The sequence below is a fragment of the Syngnathus acus genome, chromosome 13 (genome assembly GCF_901709675.1).
Source record: "Syngnathus acus chromosome 13, fSynAcu1.2, whole genome shotgun sequence".
Taxonomy (NCBI): domain Eukaryota; kingdom Metazoa; phylum Chordata; class Actinopteri; order Syngnathiformes; family Syngnathidae; genus Syngnathus; species Syngnathus acus.
Window position 1 is genome coordinate 4,129,468 of NC_051098.1, and position 21,364 is coordinate 4,150,831.

The window sequence follows — 21,364 nt, forward strand, 5'->3', positions numbered from 1 at the left end:
TTGCAAGGCCAAATGCGAGCAGAAAAGTCCTGAAAGGGGGATCCTTCCATCTGTGGTCCCTTCTCAAGGTTTCTCATTTTTCCCCCGGTAGGGTTTTTTTTTAGTTTTTCCTTGCCCTTTTGGGAGCTTAAGATCAGGGGATGCTTTGAGAATAATTGTCAATTGTTTGTCTATGTGAAGCCCTTTGAGACTGCTTGTGATTTAGGGCTGTACAAATAAACCTGACACCGCGGAGCTTCTTATTTTTATTCGTGGAGTTACCGCAAACTTTGAGATGTGCGAGGAGCTGGCATCCCTACAAAGCCTGAAAGGCACTACGACTGGGGAGGATATTTTCGACAAAGTATGTAAAACCATGCAACGGTTGGATCTGGACTGGGCAAAGGTTGCCAGCGTCACGACTGACGGGGCCCCAAGTATGGTGGGCGCGTCTCGGGGTTTAATAGGACGCATGAGCCGGGAGATGGAAGAATGGGGTCTCAAGCGAAGTTGAACTTTTACCTAGGATTGTGCACGGCACAGCATAACTTTCTTTCTGTTAAGAACCCACTGAGGGTTATTTGATTCTTTATCGAGTTCATAAATAGTGTTATTGGCCTATATATTTTCCGCGTTATTTTATTCTGTGAAGAACCCAGAGAGGGCTATTTGATCTCAGAAAGGGTTATTAATATTTGGATATGTGTGTCAGCATGTTTTCTGGAAAACACTAAATGATTACATTTAGGGACACCTGTGATTGTCACACTTTTTCTGTTCGAAACGGACCCCGGACCCCCATCAGAGAAGGGAAATGTTATGCGGCCCTCATTGGAAAAAGTTTGGGGACCCCTGATTTAGAGTGACACAAATGGTTTGATAAACTTATTATTTATGTTCTAGTTATTTGAATAACTGTTAATGTTAGGTCAGGCCCATTCTCAGCTCCTCGTTTGTGTTTATGTCACGTTAGCATACCGTATCGTTTAGCCTGTTTTTGCTGGTTCATGTCTGTACTTGGTGTTGGATTTTGTCAAATAAATTTGCCCCAAAATGCGACTTAAACTCCGGTGCGACTTATATATGTTTTTTTCCTCTTTATTGTGCATTTTATGGCTGATGCGACTTGTAGTCCGAAAAATACGGTACATAAAACGGCTGTTGTCAGGTTCATGTTATTGTTCCTCCACTGGGAACTTAACATGGTGAACCCCTCAAGGATCAGGGCCTGATCACGAGTGGGATTCCCTTTACAGATAGCAAGATAGAAAATCTAAATCTGCCTGCAAAAAAAACAAGAAAAGCAAGACTTTGTTGAGCACTCCCTCTCTGCCCTTGATGCACAGCACACGTGAAATGGCCAGGCGTTTCACAAAAATGTCCAGCTGTACGCTTACAAAGTACTGTAAAGGGGAAAATGCACAGACGGGAAATTGCCGTGGGTGCTTGGGGAGAAGAAGGGCGAAAACATGAAAAGGGTACAAGACAAAACACCAGACTCACCCTCAGGGGAGACAAGGCGCAAGCACATTCTGTTGCAAATTTAAAAATAATGTCGACAAAATTGAGAAGACCACTTTAAAATGACAGATCCGATTGAGGATATCACTGCGTAGAACTCCTGACAAATTAGTGCAAATCATTTTACCATTCCTTGTGATGGTTACAGTCATTTCAAATAAAGTGAAACTTGTTTCTGTTTCCTGTGATGCTGGTCAACCTCATTGTGGTTCAAATTGAAAACATTTGAAATAATTCCATAAGCAAATTGGTCCTGTTATAAAACGTTTGAAATGTTAATGTTAAAATGTTAAGACAAGCTTTGGCCTTCACTCATCTGAGTGCTGTTCTCAGTTAATTAAACATTTAATGTCAGAGACAACTGTCATTAATTTTTAGTGCTTAGGCCAGTACAATATCCTGCAAGACCTACTGCATGTTCTGTTTGATCTAGGTTAAATGTCATTAAGTGTCAGCAAAGTGTTGAATCTCAGGTAAATATAGACATGAAAGAATGATGTCTAGATAAAGATGCAATTTTTAACTACTTCATAATTCGACATCTGTTGTTTTGTTCTGGCGACTCATTTTTGACCTACAGGTATTAAAGCAATTAAGCTCTAGTACCTTGCCTTCTTATGTGAGTGGCACAACGTGCCGAAATCCGAAGTACTTTTGCTGTGCCTTTACAGCTTTTATGTGCTGCACCTGCCATCCAACTGACTCTTTACAGACTATTTGGAGCTTGGACACAAGATGAACATTTGCGAGGAAGACTTAATGTCCATTTGTCACTAGAGACTAGAGGCAGGAACTGGTGCCTCAGGGTGGAGAACTCTGGGAATGAGGCATTCATTCCTCCATGGCCTGGCGGCTGATGGACTCTGACCTAGCACCCGTCTTTTCTTAAAAACGCACGTGTGGGGGATTTAAGCCATCTGTACCTCAGCCTGCTGTTGCTGCTAAAGTATCCTAATTCATGATCTGTTTATAGACAGCTTAATAATTTGCTTCATATTTGGATAGAACATTGGTTTCATTCACATTCACATTTCTTATGTACATTTCTGAAAGAGCTTATTAAATATTGAGACACTTGAGGCATCGTTGCCTTTCTTGATGCTTTTTGATACAGTCAAACAACAAATGATTGTGTCAAATTTGATTTGGCCAAGCCAATGTGATAAAAACGTCTGATCCTCGTTTCCTGTAAGTTTTATTCTTACATAAACATCCTGCTAGTCAATAGGATAACGCAAGTGCAGGCTTGATGAAGTGTCTCGAGGGAGGGGGGCAAGGTGTCAGCGCCGAAGGGTCGAGCAGATGTTGAGTGGGAGGACTCAAGAGTAGCTGTTGACTTGTCAGTAAATGTTAAAGGGTCACTTCCTCTTGCTTGAACACAGCAATTTACAGCACAAAGTGCTATTTCTCTCAGTTCAAAGCTTACTCATCCAAGATTATAGGTTCAGGTGCAGCTATTTTCAAAGCGGGAAAACTGTGCAGTTGGTTAGGAAGCATCAGCAAAGGTATTCATCTGCACATCCAGTGTAGAAATTAATGCTATGTCGGGGTCCAATTGGACATAACTCCCTATTTTGTCCGGGAGTGATGTGAAATGAAAGCAAAACTGAAATCATCTTCTATGCAGTGTTAATATGTGGTCAGGAGGTTTTTCTCAATGAATTTTTACAAATCTGACTGGATATGTATGAAGTGTTGCACATATTGACCAGAAAGGAACTACAAGCCCCTCTCTAATGGTCTTTAAGGTATTCCACAAAGAATGCCTTGAGAGAATTTAGTTGAACTGCATTCATAATAAATCATGATGTATTCTGACTAAAATCTTTGCTTATTTGTTTTAACATTTTAACATTACATAATGTACACATAATGATTGTTGGCTCACTTTGGGTACAAAGTATTAGAAAGCTAAAGTCATCAAAGTGTACAATAGTTAAATGTGCTTTTTTTTTTTTCTTGAACAAAACCTTTTCCATCCAGTATCGTGTGTATTTAAGTGGCAAATGTATATTGTACTTTTGATGTTGATGAAATGTTAAATAGAACTGGAGTCAGATACCCAGTAATTTCTTACTTGAATATTACTCGCCACCACCAAAATCACTTTGTGTGCACCCATTGGTTTTAGAAGTAAAATAGTCAGAGGCCAAATTTATACGGTCCGCAGGGTCCCCTGCTGGTGGATTGAAACACTATAGTGACTGCAGCTGTGCATAATGTCAGTGACTCTGACGTTGCACCCAGAGGAGAGAGCTGTTTGTGTTGTTGTGTTGATTGAGGTGTGAGTCTCATTAGCGTTATCCTCTATAAAAAAAAAAAAATAAATACAATAAATGGTACTCGCAAATAATAATAATTGTCATGCAAGGCAATGCATCATCACACAATGAGAAAATACCTTTGAAGCAGTGGCTGCTGTGGGTTTAAAGAAAGAAAAACTCCCAAAGCATTCTTTAAAGGAAGATTTATGAGGCTGGATGCCAGTATACCTCCAAAGAGGAACTCTGGGAGGCAATTATTGCACCCTCAAATAAGATACAGGCAAAAATGATTCATGAGTTTACAATTTTAATGAAAGGGAGAGTTGTGATATTGGAGAGTGTCTCCTATCTTAATGTTACATGATAACAAAAGATGCTTTTTTGGTTCATTAAATGAGCTCTATGGTATGGCATTCTTTACAACCTATTAGTTTTTTTAAACTGATATTTATAATTTGAAACTATTTGGAATTTGCTTCTTAATGTTGTTATCAAAGTAGTTTTGTTCAATAAAATCCAGTTGCTTATATTATGTTGGTGGTTAATGGTTTATTTTTTCTTAAGTACAGTGTTTCCCAACAAACTGACATAATTTTAAATGCAATTATCTTGAAAACTACAGAGTGATATTGAACAGTTTAGGTGTTGAAAAATGATCATTTTGGTACCAAGTTCAAAATTGATTGCCATTTGGTGAGGTTTTTTTTCAAAATTTGCAGACAATTTTGAAGTCTTAGATGTGCAAGCATATTCAAGGACACAAAATGACTTCATGCTCTTTATAGGTGAATGGCATGGCTCAACCCAAAAACAGATTATCCGCCTGTGAAACGGTGACGAATAATTGTGATACCTGTACATTGGATATTGAAGAGAATCAAGAAAAGCATAGTGTATGTGCACATATCATGTAACTTCCCGACCATGCTTCATCTTTCACGTTTAGTCGAAACTGGACACATAAAGCAAAAAAACAACAGAAAACACAGGCAGAGTTCCCATAAGTCTTAACTACAACTCAGGTCTCCTGTGACATGTTGTCATCTTGCATAATGGCAATTTAACCTCCCAAGTTTTCCCTTTTTTGTTTAGGAGGTTCTATTTCAAATTGCGTAATCAGTTAAATAGTTTATACTGTATATAACCTTAATCTGATGTCCTTCCTTGACCACAGGAGAGACAGCGACTGGAGACAATCCTTAATCTTTGTGCTGAGTACAACAAAGGAGAGAGCACTAGCCCCGATCCACTCAGCTTTGGGAAGACGAGTTTTCCAGGAGGCTTTTCAGATGGCTCAGTGCAGGGGGCATCCATTGAAAGCATCCTTGGAGGAACTTCGACCTCAACCTCTTTGCGTCTGGCACAGAGACAGAGGGAGAGCGATGAGGAGAACCTGAAGGAGGAGTGTAGTAGTACAGAAAGCACTCATCAGGAGGTGAGGACATCACCGGCTCCATGCACAGCATCTGCGCTGCTCAATGGAGGCAAACAGGTCAGATGGAATGCTTCGTTCACGTATGCCCGGCATGCCGCAGCGCAACCCAGCATGTCCAAAAATTATCACTGGCTTCATTGAATCCGGAAGCTCATGATTAGTATATTTTACTGACTCTCATCAAAAGGCTAATACGATTATTTATATCACAACAGCAGTTTTACACCACATCGTAAAGCTACAAAATTACTGGCCGCATATGTAAAATCCAGGTTCTGTTCCCCAACTGTGTTTCTATTCATAAATATTTTTCAGTGTGTTTTATTATTTCCTTGATAATGGGGTTTTACTGGGCATATTATTCACGCTGTTTCCTAAGTATAATTTGACATTGTCCGCTGTGCCTGCAGCATGAGGACATGGCGAGTTCTGATCGAATGGAACTGGGTTATCTGGAGGAAGAAAGAGTACGTGTTCTGTCAAGGCTTGATGAACTCAAAACCCGGCTGACGGAACTGGATCAACAATACCAAGAGTCCAAACAAGAGGTAAAGTCAAGTTAGCTCTAAAAATAAATTATGCTACTATTTAACTCGAAATCCAATGTGTAAAAATACATTCTGTGTACAAAGACTCCCAGGCCAAAAGGACAATCCCCTGAGATGGATAGTTACTGTGATTAATTCTCACTCCACAAAGACAATCTTAATTAGAATACTATCTTTACATTAGTGGGGGTGCATACAACATAATGATGCAAAGAACAGTGTAGCATTTGGTTCCCCTTTAAAATGTTTTCCACTATTGATGTGACCAATAACACGACAACCTATAGAAAAATAGATTTTGTGTCTTCAACTAATTACCGTATTTTCCGCCCTAAAAGGCGCACCTAAAAACCTAAAATTTTCTCAAAAGCCGACAGTGCGCCTTATAGGCCAGTGCGCCTTATATATGGATCAACTGATGAATTTGTTGATCCATACTGGTTGTACACAGTGCTCTGCCAAAATGTTTCAGTACGTTTTAGTACGACTAATAAATTACAAGGTCGCATCGCTTCCCAGCATTACGGCAACTGTAGTCAGGGGGCGTCACCGAATAGCTGTTGTACCCGCAAGGCTATTTCCTGTCAAAATAGGCTGCTCTGTTAATGTTTCGAGTAAATCTACGGATCGATATGGAAGGGAAACATAGGTAAGTAGTACCAATGCGTTAGATCGAACTTTAGTCAGTTCCGATCATTTTATAGGAGATCGTTTGAGAAACGCGATTGTTTACACTTTGCTGAGGCTCATGGGAGATTGCGAGGTGAGGCTCGTGAGACTTTGCGGATGGCTAATGCTATTGCGATAGCTGCTATACGTACCAGGCTATTTCATGTCAAAATAGGCTGCTCTGTTAATGTTTCGAGTAAATCTACGGATCGATATGGAAGGGAAACATAGGTAAGTAGTACAAATGCGTTGGATCGAACTTTAGTCAGTTCCGATCATTTTATAGGAGATCGTTTGAGAAACGCGATTGTTTACACTTTGCTGAGGCTCATGGGAGATTGCGAGGTGAGGCTCGTGAGACTTTGCGGATGGCTAATGCTATTGCGATAGCTGCTATACGTACCAGGCTATTTCATGTCAAAATAGGCTGCTCTGTTAATGTTTCGAGTAAATCTACGGATCGATATGGAAGGGAAACATAGGTAAGTAGTACAAATGCGTTGGATCGAACTTTAGTCAGTTCCGATCATTTTATAGGAGATCGTTTGAGAAACGCGATTGTTTACACTTTGCTGAGGCTCATGGGAGATTGCGAGGTGAGGCTCGTGAGACTTTGCGGATGGCTAATGCTATTGCGATAGCTGCTATACGTACCAGGCTATTTCATGTCAAAATAGGCTGCTCTGTTAATGTTTCGAGTAAATCTACGGATCGATATGGAAGGGAAACATAGGTAAGTAGTACCAATGCGTTAGATCGAACTTTAGTCAGTTCCGATCATTTTATAGGAGATCGTTTGAGAAACGCGATTGTTTACACTTTGCTGAGGCTCATGGGAGATTGCGAGGTGAGGCTCGTGAGACTTTGCGGATGGCTAATGCTATTGCGATAGCTGCTATACGTACCAGGCTATTTCATGTCAAAATAGGCTGCTCTGTTAATGTTTCGAGTAAATCTACGGATCGATATGGAAGGGAAACATAGGTAAGTAGTACCAATGCGTTGGATCGAACTTTAGTCAGTTCCGATCATTTTATAGGAGATCGTTTGAGAAACGCGATTGTTTACACTTTGCTGAGGCTCATGGGAGATTGCGAGGTGAGGCTCGTGAGACTTTGCGGATGGCTAATGCTATTGCGATAGCTGCTATACGTACCAGGCTATTTCATGTCAAAATAGGCTGCTCTGTTAATGTTTCGAGTAAATCTACGGATCGATATGGAAGGGAAACATAGGTAAGTAGTACCAATGCGTTGGATCGAACTTTAGTCAGTTCCGATCATTTTATAGGAGATCGTTTGAGAAACGCGATTGTTTACACTTCGCTGAGGCTCGTGAGACTTTGCGGATGGCTAATGCTATTGCGATAGCTGCTATACGTACCAGGCTATTTCATGTCAAAATAGGCTGCTCTGTTAATGTTTCGAGTAAATCTACGGATCGATATGGAAGGGAAACATAGGTAAGTCGTACCAATGCGTTAGATCGAACTTTAGTCAGTTCTGATCATTTTATAGGAGATCGTTTGAGAAACGCGATTGTTTATAGAGGGCTCGTTGGTTATTGGCTAGTGGATGCATACCGCAACCCTAGTCAACCTCAGTTTGATGCAGTATAGCTTCTATTTTATACGCCTTATAAGCCGGTGCGCCTTATATATGGACAAAGTTTTAAAATGGGCCGTTCATTGAAGGTGCGCCTTATAACCCGGTGCGCCTTTTAGGGCGGAAAATACGGTAAGTTAAAATAAACAATTGTAAGAAATTAGTTGTGCCAGGCAGCACACAATTATATAACTGGGATGTCACATTCTAACTCATGCTTACTGGGAGACAGCTCACATCTGATGCCCTTTAAAGTGCCATTTATTAAACCTAAATAAACGTTAGCTCTTGTGGTAGGCTATTTTGTAGTTACATCTTACAGCACAAGCTACATTATCGTCTGCAAGAGAGCGTCCACAGCATCATCAACATCTTCGGGCATTCTTTGTGGTGGTCACTGTTAGGCCCCAAATTATTCATTCTCTATATCAGGGGTCTCAAACTCCAGTCCTCAGGGGCCGCATTCCTACATGTTTTCCAAGTTTCCCTCGTTAAACACACCTGATTCAAATGATCAGTTCATTCTCACCTGATAATTGAATCAGTTGTGTTTAACGAGGGAAACTTGGAAAACATGTATGGAATGCAGCCCCCGAGGACTGGGGTTTGAGACCCCTGCTCTATATCAATGATGTATACAAAGCACCACATGTACTAATGGATCTTATTGCTAGAGGATACTGTACTCATGTTTTTTTTTCTAATAGCTCCTAATGTTTGCCAGTTGTAAAAGTGATAGAAAATTACAGATCCAATTGGATGGAGTGGAGTACAAAAATTAAATTCTTAGGGAGGGGGACAAAAATGACCAAATTAACAATGACAATGTTGTTAAGGATACAGTCCAGAGTATCAGATGCAAAGCACTATTAAAGCAAAAGAGGTTGTGAATCATAGTAGATCATCAGTAGATATTTCATTTACAATTTAAGTTATTGTGTTGGGGTGTGGGGCAATGATGACATCAGTTCAATACTTACCCTAATCATTATGAAAAAAAGGGCAATCAGGATCAGTATATTTACTGTGCGTTTTTTCTTTCTGTTGTTTGATTGTCCATGTTGTACTGTCATTGTTTATATGTATATATAAGGTGTGAAAGGAATCTACCGTATTGGCCCGAATATAAGACGACCTTGATTATAAGACGACCCACTCTTTTTCAAGACTCAAGCTTGAAAAAAGGCTTTTTGAACACCAATTTTAATTTTTATACAGAAAATAATTACAGTAAATCTGAAACAAATGATTATAACAATATATCCGAGAGAAAAAGCACGTTATTTTGCCTCATTCAAATCATGCAAAAACTGTCTATCACATCTTAATATCTGAACATTTAAATATGTAAACTAAAGTGCAATCACATTTGTAAATGAATGGCTTCTGGTTTTTGAAATTTAAATAAACCAATCTACTGTGATAAAACAACAAAATTGCAATAACTGCATTAACCATCAAAGTGAAGTCTAACTGTAACGGTAGTCTTGAAACAAATCTGAATAAGGAAAAACATTGCAATAAAATAATGCAAACTGGTTTAAACTTGAGAGTAGCTGAGATCTGTCATGTCAGAACATTACTCCTCACAAACATCCTCTGCCTTGCTGTGCTCAGCGTCACTGTCCACATACGCGCACACCCTCCTGTCGAACTCTTGAAAGCGGCCGATCTGAGGACCACGGAAAGCTTTTGTCTGATTGTGAGCATTTTTTAGGCGATCTTTTTGAGCTCTCCATCTCCATACATTACACTCTGTGACACCATATTTCACAGCCGCTGTGCAATTGTTTGAAGTCTCTGCCTCATTTATCACCATCATCTTGAAGTTTGCATCATAACTTCTCCTCAGCTGCCGGTTAACCTGGCCGATCTTCGACCCACTTTTCTCCAGATTGTCGCTACGTTTCTCCATTTTCTGTTATCTGTTCTCTTGTTTTATTCTCTTTTCTTTCTTACCGCTATGTTTTATTTTTCTTCTTCGTGCTACCGCTATTTTCATTTTTATTCTTCGTGACTGGGGTTCGCTTTGGCCTGGGGAGTTAAGTTCAGCATTCGCTTTAAAGATATCTGGCGCCATCTAGCGTTGTGAATGGGTATAATGTCTAGACCTCGAATGTAATAAACTTTTCCAGTCTTATTTCAATGCAAAAAACACCGTTTTATATTCGGGCCAATACGGTAATTTGCATATTCTGTGAAAAAAAACTAATTTTGTTACTTGATGTGACTTTGCACTCCTCTAGGCTGAGATGGAACGTGCCTTGCTGCAGGGAGAGAGACAAGCAGAGCTCGACCAGATCGAGGTGGAGATGGACATCATCAGTCAGCTGCAGCGCAAGCTAGATGAGCTGGAAATTGCCATTCAGCATGAGAAAGACAAGGTACAGATCATTTCGCGGAGATTATTTATCTGCTGATAGGAAAGAGAAAGCACACACGCACAGTTTAACTTTGCTTTTCTAATATCACATAAGACGACAGTTCCTGTTCGTTCATCACTGTGGACGTCAATGTATAAGATGTGGCAAGCATCTCTGAGTCTGAGCCTTAATAATTGTAAGATTTTGAAGGCATTCAAGGGATTGTGAATATTTGCTTGCATGACCTTGAGATCGATCACTTCCCTGATTTTAACTCTGCTGCTTCATCTGTTAACATCTTCTAATTTTCCCCCTGCTTCTTCAAATTCACTTGCTGCTTGTCTGATCCACATTTCTTTTTTTTTCTTTTCCATTTCTTAATGACTTACATGACAGACCTTGTCAGTCTACCCTTTGCTCTGTTCCACAACTTTGTCGCTAATGGGGATCAGGAGGGCATTCTAGAAGCTTAAAGAAAAACATTTTCTTCTGCCCACGTGCCAGTTTTAACAGATGGAAAATCAAAAAGACATTTGGAAAACCCATGTTTTTATTATTGTCAATTTCATGTTTACGTATTTATGTCGTATTTTGCAAGAATTGTAATACATCAAACTCACTTTCTGGATGAAAGTGATCCATCAAGAACAATTGGTCTACTGTTAACGTATTGAGTTCTTTATTTGCATGGTGTGAAATTTGAGCAGTGTGTCTTTCTCTCTCCCCCTCCCTCTTCCCATTTTTCTCTTTCTATTCCTCCATCAACCCCCTCTCCAACCGTCCATGCTCTGTGTGGTTGTGTGCACTGTCTTTCTAGGAGAGGGCTAATGTGGAGGCCGAGCGCCGGGCCCTACAGAGACTCCAGGAGGGCCATGCTGAGCTGAAGAACCAGTTGCATAACTGTCCCGAGTCCCTGCGCGAACAGTTGCAGGAACGGTTCAAAAGGGTGGGTCGTCAGTAGTAGAGCAGAAGTACTCCAGCAAAAGAGTTCAGTCAACAGCCCCCCAAGGGAACTCCATCCAAGACACAGCTTTTGAAAGTTCCTCAAGGCATTGCCTCCCATTTAAAGCAGAATTTTGTTACACCAATACTAATCACCATACCTCAACCCTGCATAATATAATGTGGTGATTTAAAAGACAATACTAAATCCATTTTTACCAATTGAATCGTAGTCCCATTGAATCAAACTGAATTGAATCATTCTGCTATGAAATTCAATGGTCTTTCAGTCCTATTGCACTTCATGTGTTGAGATATGGTTCAGATTGTCTCTTAGTAGAGAGATGTACACCCCTTTTTGCGACATAAAAAATGCTTAGTTCCCAAAAAAGCCTGTAGATATTTAAAAGAAAAATCACTGGTATAGTTTTCTTTAAAATTGTTCAATTTATAAATAACTTTTGAGTACTTCAATTTATACTTTTTTGTGTGTGTGCTTTTTCTGCATAATTAAGATTAAAGATTAAAGATTAAAGTCCCAATGATCGTCACACACACACCTGGGTGTGGTGAAATTTGTCCTCTGCATTTAACCCATCCCCGTGTGATTTTAATCCATCCCCTGGGGGAGAGGGGAGCAGTGAGCAGCAGCGGTGCCGCGCTCGGGAATCAGTTGGTGATCTAACCCCCCAATTCCAACCCTTAATGCTGAGTGCCAAGCAGGGAGGCAATGGGTCCCATTTTTATAGTCTTTGGTATGACCCGGCCGGGGTTTGAACCCACAACCTTCCAGTCTCAGGGCGGACACTCTACCACTAGGCCACTGAGCTGGTTCATGGTTAATGTATTCATCCAACTATTTAATTTAATTATATTGTGAAATAGATCTTTACACGCTTGGCTCATCGCATTGCAGTAAACTCTGGTGTTGAAAATAGACAATCCCTAATTCTGGAACACGTTTTGCTGTCAGAGTTTATGATCGCAGACTTTGAGCAAATTGTCTCAAAGAGACGAGTAAAATGAAGCCCCCCCCTCCAAAAAAAAAAAAAAATGACACAGCAGAGACACAAAATAAAAAATGAATGTTTGTTGTCAGAACCAAATACTGTACTACCTTAACATGGTTGTCAAACATGTTTTTGTTTGCAATGGAATGCTTTGAGGTCAGTCTTGGTGAATTCGGCTTCCAAGCAGTCTCCAATACAGCATGTTATAAAACGTTTTCTAAGAAGAAATGCATCAAAAGAAATCTGAAAACAAATGAATACGAAAGCTAAAAATCTAAGAGAATAATTTGGCTTTGTAGTCTGACTGGTGAACTTTGAGGATAGTTGACAAAGTAACCCAACCCCAACTTTGACATATTCTTTTGAAAATGTCACGCTCTTTTTTGTAAACATCAAAGCAACTGCCGAGGACCTTGAAGTTCACTCGTGCTGAACAAATGTGTGTCTATAAAGAAGTCAGGGTGGCACATTTATAACGGTTTTGTGTAGCACATCATGCCTGTGAGATGGCATGACACCGACTTCAACTGATTTCCTTGCAGCATTACAACATGCACTGTAGCTTAGTGATGCAGTCTGGCAGACACTGTGCATACAATAACAACTGTCTTCATAAGAAGTCCTTGTAGTGGCCTTCACAGATATGTCAATCACACAATGAACATTTTTCCCATTTAATGCCACGTCAACATGTTTCTGCAACTTCCAATATTGACAAAGAATCACACGAGCAGTTCCTGGTAATGTCAGCTCTTGCTGATGTATGCTGGCAAAGTGTGGCTCGTGTGAATGGCTGCGCTGCACTGCGTGTGTGGCTCTCATCTGCATTTCTTCCACTATTTGTCATGGCTGGCTTACTTATATTAACCGCACACTAATCAATTAACATGGACCAAAACTAAAGATGTTTATTTTATTTATTCAAAGGGAAGGTCAACCCCAAAATCGTCCTCATAATAATATGTTCTATGCAGCCCAACCAGAAGAAACAGTTTTCTCAATAAGGTTTTGTTTGTGGACTATACGTAAATGAAACAGGCAAAATCCACCTGTTTGTATCCATCACAGGGGGTGGCCATTTTGCCATTTGCTGTGAATTTAAAATTATTTCACAAATGTTAGTTTAATTACATCTCTTTAAAACATGTTGAAGTCAAAAGTATTTTGTTTTGCTCTTGGAATCTAACTTGTGTAAAAATTACTTTAAACTGGCTTAGTGGTGATTATTCAACCCAACATGTCACATGCTGCCATTCGTTAGGATGGAGAAGCTCTGGAAGCAGGAACCAAGAAGTTTGAAGATCTGGAGTTTCAACAACTTGAGAGAGAAAGCAGCTTGGAGGAGGAAAGGGAGACAATGAGCCAGCAGTTGCTACAGGAGAGAGCAGAGTACCACAGCACTGTTGCCAAGAGGAAGGTATGGAAGCCTACAACACATTCTTTCATCTCATGAGGCCATGATTTATTGAAATAGTTAGTATTTCGTGTAATTAGTCACAAATAGTAGTATATCTGGTTCGATAAATCTTTTTTCATATAGGAACCGCACCAGACTATAAGCCGCAGGACTTTTAATGTTTAATTACCATTTGTAAGAGAATATACACACAGAGAATTGTCAGGAAAGAGATGGTTCTTTGGGGACGCATACCTTTTATTAACATAATGTGTAGTGACAGAGATGAGGGAGCTCTGTCACTAAACATTATGTTAATAATACAACATACAAACATGTATAAATCTCAGCGACGACCATAATCTACTTAATGTGCAGGGAGCACTAGCAACACACAAGTAATAATCAATAAAATGTGACCACTTACAGGGGTAAAGTTGGCAATGCGATACAAGCTACACGTAAAGCTCCGGAGAAGACATTACCCGGAAAATAAAACCTGAAAAGGGTGATGCAACAAGATGTCATCAACAATAGCCCAGGCCCCTCTAGTGGCCGGAAGAAATCTCTACAGTACACGCAGCAGCTCCATTTCTTTTGTTAGGAGCCAAATGGACTGCCTTTAACTTAAAAGCGGCATCATATGCATTTCTTTTGTCCCCCATAATGAGGGTTTGTGTATAAAAAGTTCCTTTCTCCAGTAATATCCATTTTGATCTCCTTCTGTCTCTTAGTGTCAATTGTGCTGCACTATTTGCCTGACGGACGAACATGCGATCAACACGCCACTCTTCACCCCAGTGTGTCTGGTCACATATTCCTCCGACTAGCAAAGCGGTGCCGCACAACTGCCGTCCACAACCTTTTTACTAATGAGTGTATAAGAGTATTAGACGTCACAAAAATCACGAAAAATTCACAGATACGTCACACTGGACTTCAAGCCGTAGGGCTCAAAACTTGTGCAAAACGTAGCGGCTTATAGTCCGGAAAATACTCTAGGTTACCAGTTGGCTTTTAAGTTTAGACTATACGCACACGCGTGCCACACATCAAACTTAGTGAGTACCAAATTGTCCATAACACCATGATGCTTACCATTATTTACTGGAATGTTTTAAACCAGTGGTTCCCAAACGTTTTTTTTTCAGCGATCCTTTTTTTTTTTTTTCTGTTTTTGCTTCAAACCACTTATTGTTGTGTTCGGATAGTGGATCAATCACTGAAAAATGGATTATCAAAAATTAAATGTTAAGAGCACATATTTTGCACGTATGCACATATTCAAAGTCAAAGTCAAAGTCTGCTTTATTGTCAACCTCTTCACATGCCAAGACACACAAAGAAATCGAAATTACGTTTTCACTATCCCACGGTGACAAGACATAGTACACGACATACATACAAGCAAACAACACAAAATAAAAACAAGAAGGCACAAACAAACAATGAATAATAAGAGTGATGAATAAATAATAATATTAAGTCCTCATTTGAATCAATTTTAAATTGTCATACATTTGGTTAGGAAGTGTTTAGTCCTATGTGGCAGCCCCCAGTGACAGTGATGAAAAATTGTGGCCTCTTCTACCATTTACGTTTCCCATCCATGCTTTCGACCATTCATATGTGTTACTAATTCTCGCCATGTGTGTTTTTTTTGTTTTTTTTTATTCCCAACAGAGTTCCATAGAATTGCATTAGACATGCCAAACCCTCACTTGTCTTACAATGACATTATTTTGTGCTTATTCAGGAGAAAGTGTCTGCTTTGGAAAATCAGGCCAACCAGTTGGGCCTCCAGGCATCTCAGGAATGTGAGCGTCTCGCCAAAGACAGGACCATCACACTGCAAATGCTCCAAAAGGTTCATGATTCAAATGCTGGCTAGTTGCAGTAATGTTAATTCAAGGATGCTACAAATCTGGCAAGAATACAGATTTGAATGCAGTTTATAAGACTTGTCTTTGTAATACAGGAGAAGGACAGGCATACTGCTTTGGAGCAGAGGTATCACAGTTTAACTGGAGGAAAGAGCTTCCCAAAGTCCCATACAACCATGAGAGAAGTAAGATATAATACTGTTGTTACCCAATGAAAAGACACCCATAAACACAAGACAGCTTTGCTTGGGTGACTCATGATTGACTCTTGCATTTCTGTGATTTGTTACTGTGATTTTAAGTGCAGTCTTATTGTTGCCTGTTGATTTTTTTTTATTTAAAAAATTGACTTTTACCTTTAATTGTCTTAAAAAAACAGTTGCACATACACCCCTTACTTCATCTAACAGAGGTTAGGTGCTTCCGCTCAGGTCCTCACTCTGCATCATTAATGTCCTGTTCACCGTATTACTCCCTTTGTGAACATAAACAATGACAAATTCTCTCATTACTGCCTCTAGCTTTAACAGTGGCACACATTTCTGTTGTTTAGATAAGCTTTAGTAGTGCCTCGGCGAGTATCTTAATGCCATTAATTTTGAAGCTTTTTGTCTTTCCCCATGATATCGTGTAGTATACTCATGGGAGGGTCTTACTGCTGCGTAAAACCTTTTGCAACATCTACCAATGATTCACGATAGTCGGTCAAAGTAGATTTGTGGTGGGTAACTAATCCATGTGTAAGTAAATACGTTTTGTCAATGTTTTAGTGTCATAAATTCCAACAGTCTAGAAAAAAAATCATGTGATGGAAACATCTGTTAAAGTATTAATGATATCTGCTATAACTGCGACATTTTTTCGCCCCACATAATGTCTGCACCCTGACCTGACATAAAACCAGATCATACCATCTGCCTCTTCTTTGCTGTGCCGATCACAGTGGGACCGGGTTTTGGTCTCATGACCACATCCGCATTTTCATTACTGCAGAGTTCAATCTTTATACTTTTTTTTTTTTTTTCCTCTTTTCATAGAAAGTACTCATTTCTGTTATGTCCAAATATGGTTGATGATTTCCCACCCTGCTGGGCTTGCCTCGCTAGTTTGTCTGTTGATATTACTACTCTTTCCCTGCCTTTCCTGTTGTGTCCATACGTGCACATATGTGCTTGCAAAGGAGTATATGACAGTGAGCCAGTTGAATCAGATCTATGGGATGCCCAAGCTGGAGTCCTCTCCCACCTCTCCACTTTGCCATCCACTACAGTCTGAAGGTGTAGATAGAGCCTTCTCCTGCCCCCTCTCTTCTCCTGGCTCCTCCTTGTCTTTCCCTCTGGAGGTGTGTGCTGTCCTTCTGCTTTTACTCCTTACATAACCTCTAAACGCACAATTCCCTCTCCATCTTCTGTGTCTGGCGCAATAGATATGTCGGTCAGTAGTCTTAACCCATCTTACATCAATTTTTCGTTTCTCACTGTCAAAAAGTAAAGCTAAAACTGTTACTTAAAGATGAGGCACTTTTAGAAAATAATATAAGTGTTATGGAATATTACCAGACTGTTTTCCAAGGCCTATTGAGACACTTTGCAGTATGATGTAGTAGAGTTGTACTTCGTGTGTTGCCTAAAAACGGAAGCCACATATTGTTTTCACGGAGTGGCAAAAAGTAGCTTTTTGCCATAGAAATGATTAACGTCACAGTCAATGTTGTTATTAGTCTAATGTCCAAGAAATCAGTTATACTGTCGATCGGTTTGTCTGGTTACTGCTACAGGTGCACGTTAGGGCCTGGTTATAAAAAGCAAATTATACAGTCCATTTTACTTTAAGAAAATAAGTAATTGTGTCTGCAGTGATTTCTACTTCTTTATTCAAACTGCAGGGGAGCTACATTCAAAGAAAGATGAAGTAAAACGGAACAGGATGAACATGTTAATGCTACTGTGAGAAACTGGGCCATTGCAGTAGACACGTAGAATTAGTATACAGGAATGTAAAACAGGGATATAGCGGCTGGAGGGCATAAAGTGTACCGCAGTTGATAGGAACAAGATATTCAAGAACAAATTTCAAAGTCTAAAAGAATGTTTCATCTTTGCTCCTTGCAATTTTAAATGCTTTCTAAACTCTCCATTGTTTTCCTCTTCCTTTTGCCTGTCTTTTCCATGCCGCACCTGTCTGTCTCTCTGCTGCTGCTGCTGCTCGATGGGCTCTGCACTACCAGTCTGAGGGCATCAGGCATCCACTGCTCAAACTAGATTTAGAACAGTGGTACCGGGAGCTGTTGTCAGGTTCCAGCCAGCTCTGGTCTCCCTCTCTGCCAGCCAAGTCTATGTCTGGCCGCAGGCCCGCGCTGCAGGTAGAGGGTCTTCTTTCTCTTTTCCGTTTATCCTGTTTTTTTGTTTGTTTTTTGCACATGATGGTGCATTTGCAAGGTTAAACCTTGCTGCTTTTTCTAGCAATTTCATTTCTGTATACAACCCATAGACAGGTGTTAGTTATTTCGCAGCCTGGTGGATCTGCGGGTGTGCAAGCTGCGCTTCTGTGGGAGTGTTTATAGCCGACTTAAGTCGCTGCCAATCAAAGTGGCTCCTGTCATTCCCTTTAAATCTGATACAACTGACACTCTCGACTGAGATATCTACTGTATGTATGGAAGAGGACAACACATAATTGCTGCAAACTGTGTGTAAGTGGAGCTTTGTTTCTGTTCTAGCCATGTTGTGGGAACCGACAATGTGAGCAGCTATACAGAATGAGCTGGTGACAACCAGTGGTGACTTAAAACTTAGGGTCTGCCTCAATCAAATTCATCAAAATCACATTTGACCAGTGGTAGGGGTGTACATTTCTCTAATAAAAGATGATTTGATATGTATCTCAATTTGAGTCAAGGTTGGTGGAACGATTCAATCTGGTTTGATTTCGTAGCATTGCAATTCTGTTTGATATGGTATTGCTCAGTTCAAGAAGGTGCGATGCAATGAGTTTTTCATTTTACATGTGAATTGCTGTAAATGTGGCATTTCTTTCAAAGATATACAGTGTCTCAATAAAAAAACAACTATTTGATACATACTGTATCGCACTCTAATAGATTCCTTTGGAACAAATCAAATAGGCTCGAATTGATGTCCTTTCGTTCAAAACAAAATTGATTTTCTGATTCAAATCGTTTTTTGTTGTGGTCTAACTATGGTCAGTATGTAGTCGTAGTCTGAGCAGGTGTGAATTTAGATCGACTTTCTGCGGGAAATTGGCTCTCCGTCAGGTGAATCTCTAAGGACCCTCCCTCTTTGGACCAGAACGCCAAGCTTGTCGCAGGCCAATCTGGCAAATTGACAAAGAGGTGCAACAAGTCTTGCGCTTGTATCAAAATCAGAATCCGCCAACATTCGCAGAGATGCACTGTCTACAAAAATATAGCCCTGAATGTCAAGCGCTAAATAATGCCGCATTCCACTCACCCATACTGTCTTTAAAGCAAGCAAAAGTTATAAAATTCCCTCTCATGCGATTGTAAAAAGCTTTTGGTATTTCATTGCTAACGCCAGCGCAAGTAAAATGGTAAATGGACTTGCAATTATATGGTGCTGTTTTCCACCACATGGTGCCCATAGCGCTTTACAATACCTCACATTCACCCATTCACACACACATTCATACACTAATGGGAGGCTACTGCCATGCAAGGCCCTGCCAGGTCCACACTGGGAGCAAATTGTAGTTCAGTGTCTTAGCAGACGCAGCTTCTTCCCCCAGGCTGTCGCTCTGATGACTCTGAGTATCACTGTGCAATAACATCCTGTTCTCATCACTTAAATGTTGTTAGTTACCTAAATGTTGTATAGAGACTGAGATCAACCGGAGTCAAAATCCCTGTTTGCCATGCACAAACTTGGTCAATAAAGCTGATTCTCAAGGACACTTCGGCGTGGTCACCAGGGTTGAGGATCGATCCCACAACATTAGTAGAACGTTTTATTGCTAATGCAGTTAACTTCAGCAGGATGTGATTGCAGCATCAAAGTTCCATTTATTAAATCACAAACTAATGTCAACAGGCTTTCTTGATTGTAAAACACTCTAGCCTTCTGATTGAAAGTGGATTCATGGCCTCCTTTAACTGCTTCTCACAGCAATTTCCCCCCAGGTTCAAACATCTCATCTATGATTGGCGTGACCATCACGCTGGAGTCCCAATACGTTGCAATAGATTCAACTTGTCAAACTACAGGTCCTCATCCAGGTTTGTGTTCTCCAGGTGTTCCGCTCCAAGCTGGAAAGCGATCCAGGACAATCTCCTCATTTAGTAAAGTCTGGATCCACTCAGCAGGAGGGAGCAGCAACATTGGGCCGCAACACGAGCTCCAAGGTAGACTTCTTCTTCTTCAGCAGTAATTGCCCTCCTGTGCCTGTGCCTCATGCCAGAGAATCTTCTGACAATATCTACTGCTCATTCTTTTTAGAGCCCTCTTCTAGCCTCCCAAAGCTCTAGCAGTCTGCCCAGAAACCTGGCTGCCACCATGCAGAGCATCGAGACCAAGAGACAGCTCGCTCTGCAGCAGAAAGGTAAAAACGTACTGTATTAATGTTTTTTTTTTTTTTTTATGTATACATTCTCAAGAAAGTGAATATTATATTGATGTTGAACTCGACACCCAGAATCACGGGTGGGCAATATGGGCATTGAAATATTTAGATTATTTCTTTAAAGTTTCCACTTATCTGACGGTATACTTAAAAAAATACTAGAACTCTCTTGTCTTGCTTGCCTGGACACTTATGGATAGGGACAGTACTTTAAAAGTCAGCAGCTCTTGTTCATCTTTTATAGTGCTTCATACATCTGTGAACAATAAACAACAATATACGTGTGATCCTCCTCCTTTGCTGTCATGCACCTTTTCTGTCGTTTTCTGAAAATACAATAAGATCAGTAATAGATAATAATAATCTAAAATGTTTAAAACAATGTTAACGATAACGTCTGTCACCCACAGCGTTATGCATACTTGTGGAGTCTAATTCAATCCAAGACTAGAAAATTGGCCTTTACATTTTTGCCTTCACAGAGGCATGTTAATGGTCATTCATCAGAGACATGTTAATTCAACATGTATGTATATTTTTTTTATTCAACATATATGTATATTTTTGTTATTGTGGTTGTAATTTATAATAAACTACTAGGAGGATTCACACTGTGCACTGAATCCTACATGGGTATTTTTAGTTACCTTTCATGGATATAAATTAATCTTGAAGGTCGATGATGAATCAAGTCGCTGGTTATTCATGTCTACTATTTGCCAGTCAGCCATACAAAAGGTGCATTTTGGCACCAGTCACACTGGTGAATGTGTAGGAACCTTTTCAAATGCCAAGCTTTTTTGTGATTATTAAAAAACGAGACCAAGAAAAAGCACATTATTAATGGGATCTATAACATTAAAAACTCGATTGAAAATAACAACTCAAACAACGAAAAAAAACTTAATTGTGGCTTTGGGTTAGAGTCTGATTAACCCCACCGAAATATTCTGTTTCTAGTAGTTTTTTTCCTGACTTGTTCAATCAGAGGCACTTAAAGAGGTGACAATTTGATCATTCCAATTTAACATGATTTTAAATGTGATTGGATCATTATGAAAACAGCCAATCATTTTATTTCAGTTGTTAATTTTAACTTTCCTCTCAAAAAAAAAAGTCGCACGCATTATAGGTGACATATGGTGGAAAGTGTT

At 40.0% G+C, this 21,364-nt stretch overlaps 1 protein-coding gene across 14 annotated transcripts in view; it reads left to right on the plus strand.

The window, feature by feature from the left end:
• The window catches only part of phldb1b (pleckstrin homology-like domain, family B, member 1b), a 98,163-nt gene that overhangs the window by 65,556 nt on the left and 11,243 nt on the right, over positions 1-21,364 (plus strand). For 6 of the 14 annotated variants that reach the window (XM_037268340.1, XM_037268343.1, XM_037268342.1 and 3 more), the window contains 10 exons: positions 4,939-5,256; positions 5,610-5,747; positions 10,267-10,404; positions 11,201-11,329; positions 13,597-13,752; positions 15,488-15,598; positions 15,710-15,799; positions 17,842-17,976; positions 19,882-19,992; positions 20,087-20,189. In XM_037268340.1, coding sequence (XP_037124235.1) covers positions 4,939-5,256; positions 5,610-5,747; positions 10,267-10,404; positions 11,201-11,329; positions 13,597-13,752; positions 15,488-15,598; positions 15,710-15,799; positions 17,842-17,976; positions 19,882-19,992; positions 20,087-20,189 — 1,429 coding nt within the window. The remainder of the gene's footprint in view (positions 1-4,938; positions 5,257-5,609; positions 5,748-10,266; positions 10,405-11,200; positions 11,330-13,596; positions 13,753-15,487; positions 15,599-15,709; positions 15,800-17,841; positions 17,977-19,881; positions 19,993-20,086; positions 20,190-21,364) is intronic. The other 8 variants (XM_037268344.1, XM_037268351.1, XM_037268346.1 and 5 more) reach the window with 5 other exon arrangements.